The sequence below is a fragment of the Gasterosteus aculeatus genome, chromosome 15 (assembly GCF_964276395.1).
Source record: "Gasterosteus aculeatus chromosome 15, fGasAcu3.hap1.1, whole genome shotgun sequence".
Lineage (NCBI taxonomy): Eukaryota > Metazoa > Chordata > Actinopteri > Perciformes > Gasterosteidae > Gasterosteus > Gasterosteus aculeatus.
In genome coordinates, this window is record NC_135703.1 from 3,069,870 (window position 1) to 3,090,691 (window position 20,822).

The 20,822-nt window shown below is 48.9% G+C and overlaps 2 protein-coding genes across 15 annotated transcripts in view; both read right to left on the reverse strand.

Annotated features, from left to right (window-relative positions):
* Positions 1-282: 282 nt before the first annotated feature.
* sdsl (serine dehydratase-like) lies at positions 283-4,017 on the reverse strand. The gene is made up of 9 exons (XM_040198964.2): positions 3,416-4,017; positions 2,772-2,953; positions 2,567-2,603; positions 2,332-2,471; positions 2,146-2,234; positions 1,833-2,066; positions 1,606-1,736; positions 1,406-1,492; positions 283-1,265 (listed from the first exon to the last, which is right to left on the reverse strand). The coding sequence occupies exons 2-9, from the start codon at positions 2,916-2,918 to the stop codon at positions 1,162-1,164; spliced, it is 969 nt and encodes a 322-aa protein (XP_040054898.2). The 5' UTR covers positions 2,919-2,953; positions 3,416-4,017; the 3' UTR covers positions 283-1,161.
* Positions 4,018-4,097: 80 nt separating this feature from the next.
* The window catches only part of LOC120832610 (apoptosis-stimulating of p53 protein 1), a 26,524-nt gene continuing 9,799 nt past the window's right edge, over positions 4,098-20,822 (reverse strand). For 4 of the 14 annotated variants that reach the window (XM_078089389.1, XM_078089387.1, XM_078089397.1 and 1 more), the window contains 20 exons: positions 15,965-16,060; positions 14,861-14,917; positions 14,538-14,658; positions 14,294-14,373; positions 14,002-14,169; positions 13,554-13,694; positions 13,267-13,462; positions 12,802-12,930; positions 10,597-10,664; positions 10,277-10,478; positions 9,084-9,305; positions 8,780-9,004; positions 8,523-8,673; positions 8,274-8,311; positions 7,814-8,172; positions 7,588-7,725; positions 6,810-6,943; positions 6,246-6,412; positions 5,957-6,156; positions 4,098-5,653 (listed from right to left, as the gene is read on the reverse strand). In XM_078089389.1, the coding sequence (XP_077945515.1) occupies positions 5,612-5,653; positions 5,957-6,156; positions 6,246-6,412; positions 6,810-6,943; positions 7,588-7,725; positions 7,814-8,172; positions 8,274-8,311; positions 8,523-8,673; positions 8,780-9,004; positions 9,084-9,305; positions 10,277-10,478; positions 10,597-10,664; positions 12,802-12,930; positions 13,267-13,462; positions 13,554-13,694; positions 14,002-14,169; positions 14,294-14,373; positions 14,538-14,658; positions 14,861-14,917; positions 15,965-16,060 (2,934 nt within the window). In that variant the 3' untranslated portion in view covers positions 4,098-5,611. Of the gene's footprint in view, positions 5,654-5,956; positions 6,157-6,245; positions 6,413-6,809; positions 6,944-7,587; positions 7,726-7,813; positions 8,173-8,273; positions 8,312-8,522; positions 8,674-8,779; positions 9,005-9,083; positions 9,306-10,276; positions 10,479-10,596; positions 10,665-12,801; positions 12,931-13,266; positions 13,463-13,553; positions 13,695-14,001; positions 14,170-14,293; positions 14,374-14,537; positions 14,659-14,860; positions 14,918-15,964; positions 16,061-18,421; positions 18,663-20,822 lie in introns of those variants that run through there. The other 10 variants (XM_078089391.1, XM_078089390.1, XM_078089399.1 and 7 more) reach the window with 7 other exon arrangements.

Consider the following 20,822-nt stretch of genomic DNA (forward strand, 5'->3'; position numbering starts at 1 on the left):
TCGTCCCTCATAAACCTGCTGATGGTGTTTACTGCAGAACATTATAGGAGGTGTGCATATACATCTTAGAAAAACAACACCAAGCAAAACCAAAGTAGTCACACAACTACAGTGTCAAATATAACACAATAAAGACCAAAGTCCAAGTCAAATATGCAGAATAAGAAGGACTATATTCACGTCTGATTGCTGTTTTCAACAGGAATATATCTTTCAAATATTACTATTTTGTTTTTAGGGTTCCTTTCTAAAATACAAATACACACAAGCATCTTGGCGGAATTTCATGAAAACAGACTTTATTTGATTGACAACAGCCACTTTATTCATGTACTAACTTAAAACAAAATCTTTTGTTTTGATTCATAAATCACTTGAAGTGCATTTTTAATAGATTCAGCTATATGTTATAAAATGTCACTGTCAGCTATAAAGTATATTTTCTCCTTTTACCTTTGTGAACTTCATATATTATGCAGCAGTCTGCGAGAGAAGACAAAGATACGAGCCGGTTGTTGAATGAAACACTTTCCTTCTGTCCCTGACGCAGACAGAAGAGCGAGAAGCTGTTTCCATGGCGATAACTTCCTACACACAACACAGATTGATTGAGCGGAAACATTTCATATGTTGGTGAAGGTGTCACAAAACAATTCAGCACAAAAGCTGCTTTCATTTAAAAATGTGGAAATCGTTCCGAGGCTTCAAATGAATTCAAATTAAAAAAAGACCAAGGGAAGACGAGAATGCACAGATATTTTAGGTGTAGTGCTCAAGTGTAATTAATTATCAAATCATATCAACAAGTATCTGTTAAAAACAGATATCGCCTTTCAGACTCTGGAGGGAGCGGGGACACCCCCGTGTGGGGAAAGGCCGGAATGGAACTCTGACAGTTGACTGAGCTGAGCACGTTAACCACATCCACACCTGATAACGCCATCAAGTGCTCGTAACCTAAGAAATCTCATTGCATTTTTACATTTTATGCAAACCAACAATGACACCACAATTATAGAACAAGCGCGCATTTCGTAATGACCAACATTGCAAATCACAGATTGGACTCTAAATTACGTGATAAACAACTGTAGTTCTTATTTCTAATCATCATTACTAATTGATCTCCGTTCCATCGTTCCCTGAACTGTTGCTGACACTTCAGGCCTGCAGCTTGTGTTTGAGGTGAGTCAGCTGCTCCATGTCGATGCTGCTGCCGCCGCACACGATCACCACCAGGGGGCCCAAGAGAGCCGGCAGCCGACCTACAAAGAGAGTGGTGCAACAACCACAATCAACTTGTGGCACTAATGAGGAGGGTTAGTGCCTCCCGACAGAAGGCCGGGGAAGGGGAAAGGGGGGGGTGTTGAAGCCTCAGGGAGATGACTGACTCCCGAGCGCTTACCTTCATCCTGTAATCTGCGCACAAGTCCGCTGTAGACGGCCGCTAGCGCCGCGCCGCACGCCATCTCCACCAGCACGCGCTCCTCGTCTACCACATCGAAGTCAACATTTTCAAAGTTAATTGTCTTACATGACATTTGGGCTGTATGTTCAGGGTTTACTGGCTCAAAGAACATTAAAAACACACACACACACACACACCTAGGAATGTTTCCACAGCGTGCAGAGCCTGCTGGTCCGTCACAAGTTCGGAGATGATGGTGAGCTCGCTGCACTGGCTGTATTCAAAAGCCTTCTTGCACACCGTCTTCGCTCCGAGACACTTTGCCTCACTGTGGGGGAGAAGGGGGATGGGGGGCAAAAAGGCAGGGGTAAAAAAAATAAACTCACCCGGTTCAAAGCATTTGAAACACCCGTTGAACTCTCACCTGGTGATGTCGTCCAGGGTGACCAACCTCCCCGCCTTGACCGCGGCGTTGAAGCAGTCGGCCCCCGCCGTCTCCATGGCGACGATTGGCACGTCCGTCCAACCCGCGTCCCTCAGCCCCTGGACGACGCCACAGAGGAGCCCTCCGCCGCCCACGGACACCAGCACGGCGCCGGGCCTCTCGCTGGGGCCCAAGGACGCCGCGACCTCGGCGATCACGCTGGCGTGGCCGTGCCTGGGCGAAGAGGGAGGCGCTTGTTACCGCGGAGGCGTCGCGGGAAGCTGGACACATTGATTGCGATGAGCGCTTCTACCAGAGCAGCGGGTGATCGAACGGGGGAACGTAGGTGAGCCCTTCGGTCCGCTGCAGCCTGAGAGCCTCGGCATTGGCATCGTCCCAAACCTTAAAAAGGTTTCACTTCATTCTCTCCTCTTAACACTCTTTTCTTTTCATTCCAAAGAGCGTCAGAGCCAAAAAGGTGATGGATATGATACCTTACCCTGCCCACGGTCTTGACCGTAGCACCTTGATCCCGGAGTCTTTGAAGAACCAGCTGAGGAGACGAGGACGGAACCACAATGGTTGCCGGTATATTCATTTGTCTGGCTACATAGGCTGCAGCCATACCCGCATTGCCACCTGCAATTAAGAAAAGACAATATATGTTATATGTTATTTATTATAGACTAAAATAAACACCAATCGATGCTGTACCGTGCGTATGAACATGTCACCTGAAGAGCAGACGACTCCTTTGGACTCTCCGGCGAGCTGCAGAAGACAGCGATGAAATGAAAAAGGGTCGGCTGTTGTCTTTTATACCGTAATGTAAAAATCATCAACACAATCTGTCCTCCTGTTGGGACATCAGGTTGTCTTGTGTCTGATGTGACGTGAAAAGCTTCTCCGCGCATCAACAGAGACCCGAGAGGCTCCCACCTGCTGGCAGAAGTGTCCGATGCCGCGGATCTTGAAGGAGCCGGAGGGCTGCGAGTTCTCCATCTTCAGGTACACGGTGGTCCCCGCGCGCTTGGACATGCCGACGCTCTCCAGCAGAGGCGTGTTCAGGTGGAAGGGCTTCGCCATGGTGCCCCGGCGGTTTCACGAACGCGAAGGTCGAACTGTGGTGGCCGCCGGCACAACAGGTAGCAGGTTTGGAGATCAACAGGTGATCCAAAATGAAAAACAACAGATGTTATATATTGATCACACAGTGCGCATGACACACATAAAGTGGTAAATAGTATCAAGATAATAGCGGGGTTTTAACGTTACACATGAATTATTAGTATTTTAGTAATTATGGCTGATGATTATTACATAATAAAAAAACAATTAAATGAATGAAAGCAGGACAAAGATAAAGCTGAGTGATAAACTTATTTCTGTTTGATAAATTGTTTGTTGTTCGATGGAAACATATTTGAGATTTGATATCAGTCAGTGGACATTTGGGTTCTATCTCTTGCTTCGGCCCCAAAAGTGTCGTACAGAAAGTCACAAAGTAACGTTAAAGCAACGACTTCGTTACGTCACAGCTACGTCACGTAACGGCGTGTTTATGGTATAAAATGTTGACTCACGTTTTGACGACACGTCCAGTTAAACTTTAAACGATAAGTTCCTTTAGTTTAAACGAAGTGAATCACAGTTTGCTGTCCGCTACGTTGTGCTAAGCTTCCCGGTGTGGTTATGCTAAGCTACCCGCTGCTAAGGAGCCCCACTGAGAAGAGAATCACGAGCAGCTCGCGAAACACTGCCACTTCCGGTTAAACTTCAAAATAAACTTAGCACTTAAATCTTTTTTTTCACAAATAATAGTAGATAAAGCTCATCTTTGGGAATATAAATACTAAATACATTTGTCTTTTTACATTTTCACATAATGACATTACATGCAGTCAATTTTGGGATTTTGTCACTTGAATGGGCTCAACTCTGAGGTTTAAGTTTTGTCTTTTGCAAGCCGTCTACATTTTTTTAGTTGTGTCGCTTACACAAAGCAATATTTAGTTTTAAAATAGGCGTGTTGCCTAAGAAGGAAAATCGTCAATAAGTATATGTGAAAAGAACTGTTGTCAGCACGGAGACTTGAGTGACCTGTGAACTTTGTCCCTTCTAAAGTCCACCTTTATGACTACAAATGTGTGCGTGATTGTGTCCCTCTGTGTGTGTGTGTGTGTGTCTCTGAGGCGTTTCTTCTTCGTGTTTCATTCAACACGCTCACAAAATCTTGAGGGAGTCAGTCACAGCGTTACTCATCGGTAGGGATTATAATATCTTTATTGTCATTGTTATTATTAATATACATTAACAGAATGCATCTACACCAAATGAATGGTTTGCACCCCTCACACCGATGTGCCATTCACACTCCAAACGTCACTCAACCTATCGCCTCATATTTTACACAGCATGTCAAAGGGAAAGTGTGAGAGCCTCCTCCCAACACTGGGGGGCAGCAGTGAGTGACGTCACCACTGACAAACATACAAAAGAAGTTGCTCGAATGAAGCAAACCAACCTGGGGATTAATACATTTCATCAATTAGCAATATTTATGTTGAAAAGATGATTTTCACACTTTAGCTTCCTCATGTGTTCAAAATTTGCTTTTCTTATAATATTGTTAGTGTTACAGCCTGTTATCAGCCTCCCCCCCCCAAAAAGCTATAGTAACCATGAGGATCATATATACTCGATTCCTCCTCCTCTTCACCTTGTAGCTGCTTTGGTTTTGCGATTTCATTTCACAAACACATTTCTCACTTTCTAGTTTCCCTTCTTTCCTCCTATTCCCTCCTCTCCTCCCAGCAGCAACCATCTTGCAGTTGAACAGATGTCGCTATGACAGCATGCAGCGCCGCTGAGGCGACTTGAATACATACTAGTAGTAAACGGTTCAGACATCCTAAACCATTCAACATGTGCATCGTCTGTCATTTTTAAAAGTTTGATTTAAAATACTCTTCTGATGTCAGTTCAAACAAAAACTTTTTTTTTTCTTTACCATGCCATGATATTATATTGCCAACATCTGTTCGTGCTTGCGTGGGTCGATGTGGACCCGAGCCGCCATGCATCAAAAGCTCGCTGGATTTTGTTTCTTAGAAACTGGAGTTGCACCTCCATCATTGTTCTTGAAACGCTGCTCCGTTTAAAAAACCTGAAAAAACAGACTTCCTTGAACACACCGTCAGAGTTTCCGTCCTCTCACTTTCCTCTCCCGTACTTCACATCTCACGCACACATTCAGCCGATCCAGTAACTGCAGCACTGCATTTAAATCTTCTCACCACAGTGGAAAAAGTGTTTCCGTACAACGCGATACGTCCGCTGACCACGCCGCCGCAGTTTCCAATTAACACCGTACAAAAATAAAGTGGCATTATTGAGATGAATGTCGGGTAGAGCCTTGAGGAGCTCAAAGAGCACGCAGCTGCATCCGATTCTTTTTCTACTCAGCTCCTCTCATGCGAATGAAGTCGTGTGAAGTTGCCAAACTACCGTTGCTGCAAATGAGATCGAGGCAAATTTCTTTTTACTGCGGCAACTCAGTGAAAATATATATTTGTGATTCTACCATAAAGTGTCTCAGTTCTCGCAGCGTCCAAACAAACGGGAACGCGGCGCTTCATTAGGGTGGTGAGCTCCAGCCTCGCCTCCCGACTACCTCCACCCTTTGTCCTATCCTCCTCGGCTGACGCCCACATGCCGCCGTGCCTCTTCTGCTGTGCGTGCGGCCTCTGTGAGCGTGCACGTGGCTCCTGATCTGGGCTTTAAGCCAGTGAGCGTTGTCTGGGTTTGATCCTTGGATACAGCTGGAGAGGGAGAGAGAGAGAGAGCTGGGTCAGTGCATCATGTTAACATTGTTCTCAAGGTGCCTGAACATCTTGGAGGTTCACACCGCGTCTGGATGATAATACGCCTGCAGTGCCTCGTTTCTGATGCTACATACTACAGTGTTTTGATGGGAACGTCTTGACCCCTTGCTTTAACTCCGCCCCCTGACCCCCTGTGAATGTCCAATCTCCCAGCAACCATAATGATGAATGACGACATTTGACAACAAACTCTCGTCTTTTGTGTCCGTTGTATCAGTTACAATCTCAGTGTCCTCTCACCCCCAGCAGGTTTCTGGGTACGTATCCCTCGCGGTCGTTAAGCCGCGCCCACCACCACTCCGTCTCAGTGTCGTCACGCCGACGCAGCACGCTGAGGGCGTCGCCCTCGCCGAAGGACAGCTCGTCAGCCTGCTGGCCCGTGTAGTCCCAGAGAGTGTAGACCAGGCCTTTGTTCATCACACCCATCTTCTCCTGGACGCCTGCGAGGGACACAGAGGACTCTCCGTCTCAATGACACTTGAATGTGGACCCGGGTGCTTTAGTCGCGGGTCCGTCTCTGACTACCAACCGTAGAGGAACTGAGAACACTGCACGTAGCCCTCCTCCATTTCTTCACACTTGTCCGCCGCCGTCTCCACGTCGCTAATTGTTGTGGCGAAAATGGCGGCGCCCGACTCCACCAGCATCTTACAGAGGTGGACGCTGTTGCACGACGCCGCGCAGTGCAGAGGAGTCCTGGGAGGGACGACGACAACAAACAAGGACTCAATACAGATGTTGTTCTTCATGCTATTCATAAAAGTATAGCGATTATCCAGTGAGGCACTCGTATCAAAAATCTAATTTCATCATCAGACAGGCCGACATTGAGCAGACACAAATTCAGTCAGACGCATCGGTAATTAATTAACCAGACTGTCCGTATTAGACTCTGTAATCTCTTCCTTCAATACAGCTGAGGCAGCCCAGTCAAAATGCAATCATATCAGTCATTGTTCCTCCTCACTGCAGCCTCACTGCCACAGAGCGCGTGTTCGTTAGCCGAACACTGCAGCCCTGCAGCAGCCTCTGTTCTATTATTAGTCCTCTCTATTGAATGCATGATTGAACGGCTGGCCCGAAAGTAACTGACCATCCGTCGCTGTCGGCCGCATTCACATTGACTCCAAAGTCCAGCAGGAACTTGACGATGTGGTGATGGCCGGCGCAGACGGCGTTATGAAGAGGAGTGATGCCTTCGTCGTTGGGCATGCTGGGATTTTCCACCTTAAAGACAGAGACGGTGAGGAAATACAGATATAAGACCTACAGAAGGATTGCGTATCACAGTAACCCCGCGGCTTCAGGGGCGGCGCGCTTTGTTCTTGGGAGCTCTGTGCTGTTGGGATACGCGCGTGCTCAACAATAACTTTCCCCACCTGCCACCTGAGAGCAGCTCTCCCCCGACAGAGGATCAAAGACATTAATGCTCTGGTGCTCGTGAAGGTATTGCAAAGCTTCAAAACGCTCCAGCTGTTGGAACATTTGTGAGGGTGTGTACGACACTCGTCTACCGATGTTCTTCTATTGCGTAAGGAAATGTTTCACTCGTTCGACGAAGAGATTTTTAACAAATTAAGTGTTAGAAGCAGATCAGATAGTTAACTTTGTCTGGAGACACTGTGTGGCAAAGCTGACCAAGTGTCCCGGTATGTTTATCACTACTGCGACGGTACATTGTGCAGCCTTTGCATTCAGTAAGTGTCTCCACAGGATTTCTACAGGCGTTTTCTACAAAGCTGTAGTGGGTTTGAACCACAACCAACGTGCGCTTGTAAAACCCTTCGACAACAAACAAGCATTCCAAATTAGAAAAAAAAGAGAATGTATTAGAATACAAACACGGTGACAACAACTTAATCTCGTGTTACCTCATAAATAATCCTTTGCACCAGATCAAACTCTCCCTCCAACGACGCGTCCAGCAGCAGAGCGAGCGGGTTGAACTTCACCCTCAGGCCGTGGCCCGTTCGCTCCGACGACGGCTTCTTCAGGTTAGTCCGCTTCACCTGCAGCGCGCGGGGAAGGAAAACAGGAAGTGCTGACGGTGCCGAATGGGAATTCCTAAGTGTACCCCACCAGAGTATCCATGCTTACCTTGGGCAGAGAAGGGGGGGCAAGGGGAGATGGAGAGGGGGAGGCGGGACCTGCAGAGTTTTGTGCAGGACTGGATCCTCTTTTGTTGTTGTTGTTCTGGTCCTCTGGCCGCTCAGTTGCCGGCGGGGGCCCGGTTTGGGCGGGCGGGGACACATTAACGCCGTTGTCTGCTTTTGCCGTCGTTTCTTTGGGTGTCTCTATAGAAACGGGAGGGGACGAGCGGCGGGAGCCCGAGTTTCGAGCCTCGCTCTCCGCCGCTCCGGCAGCGACGTGCTTGTCACAAGGTTCTACGCTTCCATTTGCCGAATGGAAGTTGTCCATTTCGCCCAAAATACAGTCAGGCTGGTAGAAGGTATTGGCTGTAATCAAGAGCGGAAACAGACGATTTATGCATCACCCTGAAGATCAAAAAGGGAAACGTGACACAGACCAACTGGTGCCGCCGTAACCTGCGTCTCACCTGAGCCTCCTTCCATGCCGCCGGCCAGCGTGTTGAACCTGCACGGAACAACCGGAAATCAGCTTTAACAAAGCAGCAACAACATCATCTTCCAGCTTCTGTTCCACATTCAGTTGCATGAAAATGTAGCAATTTGTTTTCATGGTTGTTTGTTTGCTTGCTTTATTGGGACAAATAAAACAGAATTTAACCATTGTTTTGCCCATGGAGCTAACATGGACAGTAACATGCATACAGTGAAGAACGGACCTTTGGTACAGCAGTTTTTGGATGTTCGGCCCTTGTGGGCCCTCGGGCTCCGTGATGGAGCTGCGTTTCTTCAGGGGCCGTGGAGCGTTGCTGAGGCGACGGCGAAGGACGTCCAGGTCAACGTCGCTCTGGTAACGGAGCTGGGAGTGGGCTGTGGGGGACAGGTGGGATTCTGTGAACTCTTACGTTTGTTTACATTCCGACAGGAAAGAAGAACAGGGCGGGACACGGCGTTGGGTGCGTCCTCTGGTACCGACCTACTGGGGTGAGCTTAGTGGGACTTAGGGGACGAGGGATGTTGTCCACGGTGGGAGGCGGGAGGATTTGCCCATCGCCGCTCTCGCCTCCTCCCTTCCCTCCTTCTTTATCCGTAAATTCCTCTCTCCCCGCTCTTCCTCCTCCTCCTCCTCCTCCTCCCCCCTGAAGGAAAGGGACGGGGGACGGAGAGGTGGAGGAGGTGGGGAGGATGGGTTTACCGTAAACTACGGAGAGAAAGAAAAGCTCAGATGGATTATTCATCGTGGACATTGTTGCAACATAAGTCTTTATATGTGGACTCACCTGCTTTGACAGCGGTCCGGTTGCTGAGGGAGCCGTAGCTTTTGGCCTGCGGCTGCTGGAGGTACATGCTGTAGATGGAGCTGCTGTTCATGGTGGCGGGGCCCTTCCTGGGGGACTGGGGTCTGGAGGGGTGGTCCGGGACATAAGGACGTACAGCCACCGCTGGGGGGGGATCCGTTCGCTCTGTTTGCGGGGACAAGGGAGACGGCTGGGAGGCGGAGCCTGAAGGGAGAGGCAGTGCACGGGAAATATGCAATTACATGACAAAGTATATTACAATTCGCTTTACGGATGCAACGCTGATATCTCTGTGAAAGGTATTATTCACAGTTCATCACAGTTTCCCTACATTTGTAAAAGCTTTGTCATTATTGGATAATTTTATGATTTGCCATCGACTTTTTGTCTAATATCATTCCAAAATGTAATGTAATCAGTCCATTGAACAATAGGTAATACGGTTTGATATGATGAATTAAAGTTTAGAGTTATACACTAAACATCACCATCATTCCTGTCAAATAGTACGGAAAAGCTACTGCAAACTTATTGTACAACACTTATGAACATTATAATGGATACAGTTCAGTTTACAAATATCAGGAATAATTTGAGCTGATTAGTAACTAATGATTCTTGAGACCGTAGCAAAGCAGGAGAGTTTGGAAATTGGCCGAACCTCCAGTGGAAATGGAGAGATGTGTAATTTGTTCAGCGATGAACGGGCAAAGTCCTCTCATTTCTCAAGCGGTCAGTAAACTAAACCTAAAAAACGATAGACGCTTACTATTTTTTTAGTCATGCTTTCTAAAATGTTGGTGCGAAAGACCTCAAAATCAATGTTATGAAAACCTTTTAATATTTTTAAGAGCGACGTGGGTGTTTTTCTGAGCTGCCTGAAAGTGGATTAATTAAATTATTCCAATACCGATTCTACTATTTAAGAATGTGTTAAACATGTTAAACGTGAATAAACATATGAACCTCTCCCTCCTCAAACTGTTTCTGTTAGAACCAGAATATTAGGGTCAGTAGAATGAACCCAGGGCGATTTCTGGGTATGAAAGTAAGTGGTTTAAGGCCTCCCCGACTTCTGAGTCATTATATATATAAATATATATACACAGTTTATAATGCGGGTTCGGCATTTGTCCACAATTGTCACTTTCTGTCTAAGAAACTCCGTGATTCACCTCGAATTGGACTTTGAGGGATGGAGACGCGTTGGTGTATTTCTTGTAAAGAGGAGGAGGAAGAGGATGAAGGGGTATTTGCAGCATTGGATCGGGGCCAGCCCAGGGTCCCGGGGGCGGAGCGGGGCAGGGAGCTGGTGGCGCACGGATGCCCTGCTGCCTGGTGGGTGGCACTGGGGTACGTACCGTAACCAGAGGGAGGCTGGGGAGAGGGAGAGACATTTAAATGAAGACAACACAACAGTTTGCATTGCATTACATGTCATTTAGTTTACTCTGAAGCCTGACGGCTGACGACTGGTGTGGAAACAGAGCTGTACCTGTTCGGGACCGTTGGTCCTCCAATCCAACGCGTTCTTACTGATGCTCGGCCACGACGCTTCGTTAGCTAAACGGAGAAAGAGAACGTTTTGAGGAAGGTTGAAACGAAGCGGTTATTTAGTGAAAAGTCAGGGAAAACAAACAAGCTTACGTTAGAGAAGGTTAAAGTAGGTTAGATGTAAGATAGAGTTAGAGAGATGAAGGTAAGTCCATATGTTGCGCTGAGAAGAAGTTGGGAGATGCTATTGCTATGGATGCTAACCGGTAGCCTCAATGTTTAACACAAGCTGCCAATTCATCAAATTGTACTGATGGTGCTCGTTCCACTGCACTGATCCATCTGCTTCTTCAACATATCACCCGTCACTAAGTGGGTGAAACCAGCCCACGTATCCAACACTCAACCTCCCGCCGCTCAGCCACGAGGCCTCAGTGGAACAGGACGCCAGTCACCCGCCACCGCGCTTCCCCGCATGCGCAGGTGGAGAGCCAAGAGAAGGCATTTAAACACTCAAACTGGAATAGGCCACGAAACACGACGATTCTCCCTCCACAAGGGTGGTGTTGCACCACTGAGGTCACGGCAGGTCGAGCAGAAAGTCGTTAGCCACTGTTGCCTATTAACTAGGGAAGTCAAGGTCTGAGTGAAAATGGCTGAATGTTATTGGGAAGCGAGTTAGTTCTGGGGAAAACAAAACTCGTGCATATACAGTTAGCACGCTAGCAGTTACGAATCAGCAGCGAGAAGAAAATCCTGCCGAGGCCGTTGGGTAAGTCTCTAGTTTTTCAGGTACTTTTAATAGTCAGTTGTGGGAAACATAGAACACGTGTCGGGTGGCTAGTTTGGTATTTTTGCAAGCTGCTACATAACCGTTCATCTCAGCTGATAGTCGCGCAGCCCCGCCACAGTTTTTGGCACATTTCACACTGATACTGATTAACCGGCGAAGCCGGGAGTCCTGCGGTCAGGAAGCGGCGCTGCTGTACACGCTTGACCTCAGGATGAACGACGGTCACGGCAGGAAAACAAACAGCCCGCTGTGTGCGAGGCGGAGGGCTGGCCAGCTGCCCTGTCGCGTGATTACAAGCGCTCACGCGGCGTCTTAAGCGGAAAGACATTACAGGACGTCCCGATGCAGGAGACGGGGGGGCCGAGGTCAGAGAGGAGTCCTCACTGCTTTCACTCTACTAGCTATGTAGATTATCGTACGTAATGATCCTCAGAAAATGTTGTTAAGTGACCAGCAATTGTTAAGCACTCTGAACTGTAAACATCAAGCATGTGTCTCTCCTTATCTCACACACACAGACAGCACTCAGCCTGTTTATAGCAACACGCGTACCTCAGGCTTCCTTTCCTTTATTTGTTGTGTCACTTGCTCGACTGTTGGCACAATTTACCGCTATGCGTTTTCCATTTTACGCTGGGACACAAACAAACACCGCTGTGGAATTTGCTCGGGCATTCCAAGTGAGTAGAAATACTACTGGTCTCGATGCACTGATGCAGTACTTTAAGCACAAGTGTCTGCGTGCAGCCTGGTACAACGCGGTCATGTTATGCCGACAAAGGGGATTCTCGCCATTCGGGATGGATGCTGACAAATTAAGCCAGTTTTATTAATAACCAGACGCGATGTTCCGTGAGAGGAAGGGTTCTGCATGTTTTGGTATTACACTTATTTGTAGGCGGGAGAGAAGATTAGCACATCGGCCTCATATAGCACGCGGCGTTAGCTTAGCTTAGCGCGAACCAGCCAAAATTGACCTTCTCACACCAGGGAGGAAGACGAGAAGAACCGATTCAGTCCAGACGAAGGTGTGCCCTCGGTTCTGTTTTGGTACGCCGGGCTTCCTAACTCTGAGCAGCTGCAGGCTATCAGATGTCATGTGACTCCTGCCTGCGTCCCTGTGCACACGACCCTCACATCCTGAGGTCGTTTTCTGTACAGCTCATTCAATTATGTTCCCAGAACCATCTGTACCGTTTGTTCTTTTGTTCCTAAACGCACCCTTCGGTTTGTCAGCCCAGGACTCTAAGAACACCTCGGCCTTTATTTAGGCTCAATAGAACAAATGAAGGAGGCACCGTGAACGGACCCGGGACACACGACGCAGACCATGCTGATCCAACACAGATAGAACTAAAGGGGGGGGGGGGGGTGGAGGGGGGTAAGTTTCTCTTGCGCCTTCAAGGGACTCACTGTGGTTACCGTCTCCCCCCTGAGGGGGCCGAGGACCCTCCCACGTCTCAGTGGGCTTCGACAGGACGATGTCTAAATCTGACTCTTTCCATTGGCCGGGAGGCTTCCTGCCGCCACTCCTGTCCTCTTCTGCTCGACCGCACCCGCCAGGACGGACAGGGACGATGACGAAAAAAAAACCGGGACATCGACACGAACATTATCACCACCGCGGGGACGCCACAACACAGGAAAGAGGGGACGGCGAGCGAGCGCCAGCGCGACATCAACACGGGACAAAACAACCATCACAGAATCACGTGTGAGACGACGACAACAGACAAGGGAGAAGGAAAAAAAAAAAAAAAGGAGTCAATGCAAACGGAGAGGAAAGAGACAGAAAGTTAGAGCCCAGGCAGAGATACGGAATAAGAGACATATGGAACCCTGAGGTAAACAACAGAGAGAGGGAGGAGACCCGCCGACCTGAGAGGGAGCGGACGTGGCCGAGCGGCGTGGGTTTGGGCGGCGGGTCCGCTGCCGGGCCGTGGCCCGCCTCCTGCCTGCCCTCTGCCGGCACCTGGATGTAGGGGCAGACGGCCGCCACTCGCCCCGAAACCGCAGCGCCCGGGTGGGCGGAGGCCTGAGGCGAGGACGGGCCTCCTCCGTTCATGCGGCTCAGCTGGACGCCAGACAGACGGGACAGAATCAGACTTTCAGAACTTCAAACCCGAGTGAGTGAAATGCAAAGGAAGCGGAGTTAAGACGCGCACTTCGGCTCGCTTCTTGTGAAGGCGTTCCCTCAGGTCTCCGATGCGTTGATCCATCACCGTCACCTGGGCGTTCCTCTTGTTCAGCAGCTCCTTGTTCTGCGCCAGCTTGCTGCTCTGCTCCACGTTGTGGCGGTTGCGAGCCTGAAGGGCAGAGCGAGGTCCGGTGAGGTGAGGCGTGTTTAGTTGTGCGGCGTATTTCAAGAAACAAGGCGATTAGAAGTGCTTCACATGAAACCATTAAAACCATCAAAACAGCAGGTCGAAGAATTTAAAAACAATTAACAACATTAAAACAATAAAGAAACTAAAAATAGAATAAAAGTTGCAGTGCAGTATCGGAAATAAACGGCAGTAAATTGCAGAAACTTAGGACTCGTTTGTTCTGCTTGAACCCCTTTTAATTCTTTGAAATAAAAGGTTTTTAAGTCTTGCGAATGGAATAATTCACCTGCAGCTCCTGGTAGAGTTTCCTCAGCTCCAGGGCCGCGGGGCCGGACAGGGGGGATCCCCTCTGGCCGGCGGTCGCCCCCTGGGAGCCGGCGTGTGGCCCCTGAGCCGGCGCAGCCGGGTGCAGCTGTAGGCGACCTCTCCTCAGGTCCTCCAGCTGCTGGCTCAACTGGTGAGAGCATTCACAGAGAGAGCTTAGCGGACCTTGCCGACTCAAACTCAGTTCTGCTTGATTTCCACTAATAGCCCCCCCCCCCCCCCCACGGTCCCTTCCTGTCCCCCCCAGGCGTTACCTGGTCTACTCTGACCACGGCAGACTGCAGCTCGGCCTGCTTCTCCTGGAACAGGCTGCTCACATGGTTGATCTCTGCAGCTGCACACGGACACAAGGGGGGTAGAATATGAGACGGACCACTAGCGTTGTCTTTGCTACACGATTAGCATGTCATCAACAGCAGTCTGTGTGTGTGTGTGTGTGTGTGTGTGTGTGTATAATCCACAGGGCCACCGTGGTCTCTGCGGTGCGGATATTCTCACAGAGGTTTCCGTTGATCAGTTTGCTGTAGTCCACTTGTCCTCTCATGGCTCGGATCTTCTTCAGCTTGGCTTCCTGAGTCTCCACCCGCTCCTTTAGCCGCTGCAGCTTCTCAGCTTCAGACTGACGAAGGCCGAAGAGGAAGAGACACAGGCTTCATTTCTCGTCGTTATTTCAGTCCGCATTCAACAAATAATTACGGTTGATTGGTTTATTGGACAATAAGCCTTGGAGCTAACTTCTGACCACCCGGGTATAAATGGCGTAAACAGGTTCTAGTCCCCTTTTCTTTTGTTAAGGACTGAAAAAAAGAGAGACAGCACACCTGAGTCTGTGCCTGGTTCAATCTGCCTCCTTGGTGAAGGTACCTCAGTCTCTGCTCCTGGAAGTAAACATGTAAACATTTAAAAAAACACACAATATTTCATACTTCATGCAGAGGAGAAGCCCGTCCTGTGTGATGCTGATGCAGTTTGCACCTCTTTCTGTACCAGTGAAGAGAGTCCCTTTCAACACACACACACACACACACACACACACACACACACACACACACACACACACACACACACACACAATACCGCGCAAAGAAAGAGGGAAATGGAATGTTGGCAAGAAGCGCCCCATCATTCACACACAAGCACACACACTGATTACGGCGTTACATAACAGCTGTTTGTTTCACTTCGTGCAGCAGCAGCGTTTTTGACTCGCCGATAAACGATGTGATCGTTGCCTCCGCGTTGCAGCTGGGGGGCCTTTTCCGCTCAGGAAGCGTAAGTAAGGACACTTACACACGGGAAGGACACGCTGAATAGCTGCCAATTAGCTGTGTAATGTTGCCAAAGGAAATACAGCAGTGGCAGTGTGACTTTGGACAAATTAACAAAGAGATTTTACTCATTTAGAAGAATAAGGTTTTTTTTTAGGTCCGTTTCCTCGAGTGCTTCCACTTCCTACAGATGACCTCATTTCCTGTCAACTCAAAGGTCACTTCCTAGTGTGGGAATGGCCGTGGTAGGTGTCTCACACAGACACACACACACACACACACACACACACACACACTCACACACAACAATCTAAAGCTGAACGGTTTTCTATTTGCTGAAATGGGGCCGTTCTTTCCTGCCAATCCTTAAACTCTGACCTGATCACATGTCCTGTTTGCGAGGAAGACGCGTGGCCCGAGATCTCGTGCACTCACGCGTGCACACAAACAAACACAAACACACACACACACACACACATACACACACACACACACACACACACACACTGCCAAGGACGAATGGGGCCTCAAAGCCGACCTTTTCAGACAGACTCTAAAATAGATAACCTCACATCAACTGACAGGCAATCCATCCGACAGCTTTGTTTGTGTGTGTGTGTGTGTGTGTGTGTAGGTGTGTATGTGCGCACACATTACCTTGGCGACCAACATCTGTTGCTGAGCCTCTATTTGTTGCTGTTGTCTTGTGGCCATTTCCTGCAGCTCAGAGAGGGTCAGCTCCACACGGGGAACCTAAACACACACACACACACACACACACACACACACACACACACATATATTAATGTAGTATGTACATAAAAAAGTGTTTGTGTTTCCCCCTCTGCACATCTTATCACTGTTTCCGTACAACATACATAACTGCGTGAGGACTGTTACTGACGAGGAGGTGAAAACCCAAACAGCCGGGAGGTAAATGCTAGACTGCAGCGCACAGCTGCACACACACACACACACACACACACACATCACCTAGCACTACAGGTCGCAGAGCACCTTCTCCGTGCTACGGAAATGTGATCAGGACAGCAGCTGGTGGCCTTGGCCCGAGTGAGTGAATGATGGTGACGGTTCGGGTGAGAAATCACCGTAATCCCGTCTGATCTGCTCCTTTTGTGACGCGGACGTTGAACAAAAGTCGCACAGCGCTCGGTTACGTAGCCAGTGGATGTTCTGCTGGACAAACAATTTACGGGGCGTACTTAGAAATGTGTGCGTGGCTGAGAGAAAACGGAAGGTTTCTTTCCGGTCACATCCTGCTATTGTGCACTCATGGACATGTGCGCGCGCACACACACAAACACACACACACACACACACACACACACACACGGTCTGTGATAGAAAAAAGGAATCTCCTCTTTGTGAATAGTGAACCGATAAGACAACGTTTCAAAGCTTTAAACGTCATTGATTGATTAACTCAGGACGTCGAGCAGATCTTCGGCAAAAAGGAGAACGTGACTCAGTGTGATGTCACATCATCAGTTTAGCTTATTGCACAGTGTGCGAGGGGTTAAATTAAGACTGCTGCACCGCCAAAAAAAGGCACAGTTTAATTTGTGACTTGATCCAGACGAGTAACGCTGATTGACGATGGCACCTAGCGAATAAGATTCTTCCCTTTTATGAGTCATTATGAGACTAATCATTACGGGTGATCTCATCTCTCATATGAAGGTCACATGGTGTGAATATCATTAGTCATAAGCAAATTCTATAATATTATCCGTTTAAAAATAGGTAAATAAACAATAACATGGATCACGTTATAAAAATGTCAATTAGCTCAGGTCACATAATTTGCAATATGTGTTAACATAAAAGCTCTTCAACGTTGTAGAACACCTGTATGTAGAAATGAGGATGAGAAAAGATTAGGATTAGTTTTTAAAATAGTCCTAAACAAACATCTCATGTCAAAGTAGAGGTTCCACACAGTCAACACACAAACAACTAAAGGAGTGTCAAGAACACAACTTAAAATGAATAGAATTTCCCTCCATCGCGCTGTTGTTTCTCATAAGAATGCAAATAGATCCGGACCGACCCTTCAGCAAGAACTCGGTCTGATGAATTGAGTTACTGCAGCAGTGAGCGACGGATCATTAGCGAGGCCGATCATCATCAGGATTTAAGGGGTTTGGGCCTCGGGGTCGAAGGGTCTCAAAAGGATCTGAGGCTTTGTTAAAAGTTCCAAAAAGTCTTCACCAGTGGAGAACAACTCGTGGGATTGGAAGCACGAACTCTGGCTTCATTATGAGGATCAGCGATTAGCCACGGCCGCGCTGCCCTCACCGCCTCCACAACCAATTCATTCTCCAAAACACAATGCCGACGCACAGTTTGAGTCATATTTCAGGCCAAGATATTACTCACATTACTCTGGTTTTCCAGTCATTGGATTACTGCTGACCTGTGGGATTCTGCAGAGTCCCACGTGCACGTTCATTATGAAGAGTCTGCAGGTACAAACGCATTCTGCTTTCCCCTTAAAGGAGACCAGGAGCACCAGTAGGACCAGAACACCACTGGCATCATGCCATCGCGTCGTGAGCAGCGACCTCTTCCATTTATCATCATTAAAAAATGCCACTTTGATTCGCTCATTTGTGAATGCACTTAAAGGCCATATTAATTACAATTGTGTAAGAATATGAACGATGTGAAAATGAACCACTGAATATCTCAACAAAATAGGGTTGAAGCGCTTTGCTTTGAAAAGCATCGAGGTGAATTCATGTGGTTTAAACTCGCCTTTATAAAATATCTTTAAAGCAATTTTTATGTTTAATTTCTTTTTGGTTCAAATGGAAAACTGAAGTGTCTTTGAGCTACAAATCTGTCTCACAGAACATCTGGCTTTAAAAGAATGATTCTGAAACGCTGTCACCTTCTGGAGCAAAGACAACTTGTGACATCCGTGTCCGTCCGTGGAGTTTAAACCCTTCTCTGCGTCCCCTGACGACGACCTCCATCCTAAAGTTAACAACCCGCCCGACACGCAACAAAACGCTGTCAACACATGCGTGTCAGCTCACGCTCGCATGCCCCCCCCCCTGCCGTGTCCCCCCGCCTGTGCTGTGCATTCACCTGCAGGCTGTCCCATGTGATCCTGCAGGAGCGGACTTTAATTTTGCTGCATTGTCCTTCAACAGTGAACTCCTGCACCAGATCCACCTCGTTCCACTCCATCCTGGCCGTGCGTCCAGAGGGAAACGCCGCAGAGGAGGCAGAAAGACGGAGCCGATCCCGACCACAACTTTCCCTCTCGTCCGCCCGCCGATGTGCCCGTGAATCGCGACGCGCTCTCTCCCTCTCTTGCTCGGCGCCCACGCTCCCCCCCCTCTCTGTCTCCCCCCCCCCCACCCACCTCTCTCTCCCTCTCGCTCTCTCTCTAATAGAAACTCTCTCCAATGTGACACGGCAAACAAATAAAGTGGGAAAGTCCTCCCTTTTCCCCTCGTTTCCACCCTTCCATCTTTCTACACCTCTTTCTCATTTTTTCACCTCTCATGTTCCTGTATCCCCCCCCACTCCCTTTCTCCATCCTTCTTAATCCCCTTCTCTTTTTCACATCTGCATTCCTTCATCTCTTTCTTTCATTCCATTTCACGCATCTGCGGCCGGCTTTTTTTTTTTTTTGCTGCAGCGACATTTCCTTCCCTCTCTCTCTCTTCCAAACACACACCTCCCTCTTTCTTTTCCCCTCTTTCTGTCTCCCGCTTCCTGTCAGAACGGGGGAATCACTGCACCACTGCCCTGCCGGGGCAGCAGCAATCAGCCTCCCGCTCCAGATGTGTGTGATGAAGAGGGAGATGACGACGTCGGCAGATTAACACACCGCGGAATAAGAGCTGGCTACTGCAGCGTCATATTTTTCCTTTATCTCCCTCTCTGCGACACACACACAAATACCCAGGTTATTTACACGCGCCGCCCTGTCAAATTTTTTGGGTTTCATTCCGTGAAACAGACACACATCTGTCTCACTCGGACAGAGACACACACACACACACACACTAACGCTGACATCCAGTGATGAAGGCAGAGTGGAATTTGTGCTGGTGCTGCTGTTCTGGGCTCGGCCCTTTCCTGAGAACCGTCACATTCATATTGATGAGGTGTGACTTTGCACATCTCATATTCACAGCGACAACGACTTCACGCCGTTTTCTCCGCCGAGCCTTCAGCACGTGGACACTTACTTTGCTCGGGGCGACACGAGAGCGAAGAGTCCGGCTCAGCGGTTTAACTTTCCAACGCGATTGTCGGCCGTCAGAACCCGTAGAAAAGCGACACGCTCCGAACATGTCCGAACATACGAGGACCCCCAAAGCCGTCCCGCCCCGCAGCTGTTCGCTGGTCTTTCACCGCCGTGTAATCTGTTGCGATCATATTCTGAAAGCACACGGATTTACACCTTCTCAGTGAGAGTATTGGATTTCCAAACAGTGAGTGCGTATGCATACATATAGGAGGCCCACACACACACACACAGGTTGTTCTGATTACACGTCCTTCCAGAAATGAAACCCATCCCTTTCCCATCTGCTGTACGCCCCCTGTAAAAATATTCCTCCTAGTCTGCAACAACAGGCTTCAGACATTCCTGCAGCGCTCTGACGAAGCCAAAAGGGGAACCGCTGCGGCGGTCGAGGGCCCGCTGCTCACAGAGACCACCGCCAAGCGGAGGGGTCGCGTCTCACAACCCCCCCCCCCCCCCCCCCCCCCCCCGCCGGGACTCTCCTACAACTACGGAATAATCTGAATTATTTTTATAGATTTCGAAGCTTCGTCCCAGCTTCAGCGAGGTGAACTTTGGTCACGTGTAGTGACCTCGAGTCCTTGAGACCCGGAGTGTCCCGTTACAAACGGAGGCCTTTCCAGTGACGACATGCGGTGGAGACGTTCCTCTTTGTCCGCACCGACACAAACTCAACGCACACATCTGACTTCTTCATATCCCCGGCGGCGCGCGGGTAGAGTTACACACCGCAGGGTCAAGGGACTTGATTCGAGTCGTCGTCTCTTCAGGCTGCAGAACACCTGTGCTGGGACACAACCCCACCCCCCCCGCCAAAATAAAACGTGTATCTCTACTACCTTATTGAATACAACAACCACACAGCCTGGCTTCCCGTGCGCAGACGGGAGGGGTGGATTCCCTGCAGTCGCATAAGCGATATTGAACATAAGATAAGACATTCCGTCGCCGTGAGTAACGTCGTTAGTGTCGAGATGAGCGATGGAGGACAAACTTAAAGCAATGTATCCCCCTCACATGCACACAAATGTCAGCGCTGTGTCACGTTAACATCGTTACGCGGGAGGAAACAGCATCTGGTGTGTGTCACACACCCGACTTGAAGTCATGCGTCCACAACCCCAAAGCAACACAACGAGACACACAAACACACACGGACAAAATAGCGCTGTCAGGCCCGAACACAGATGAGCAGGAGACGCCGCACCGCGCTGGCACAAAGCGTCC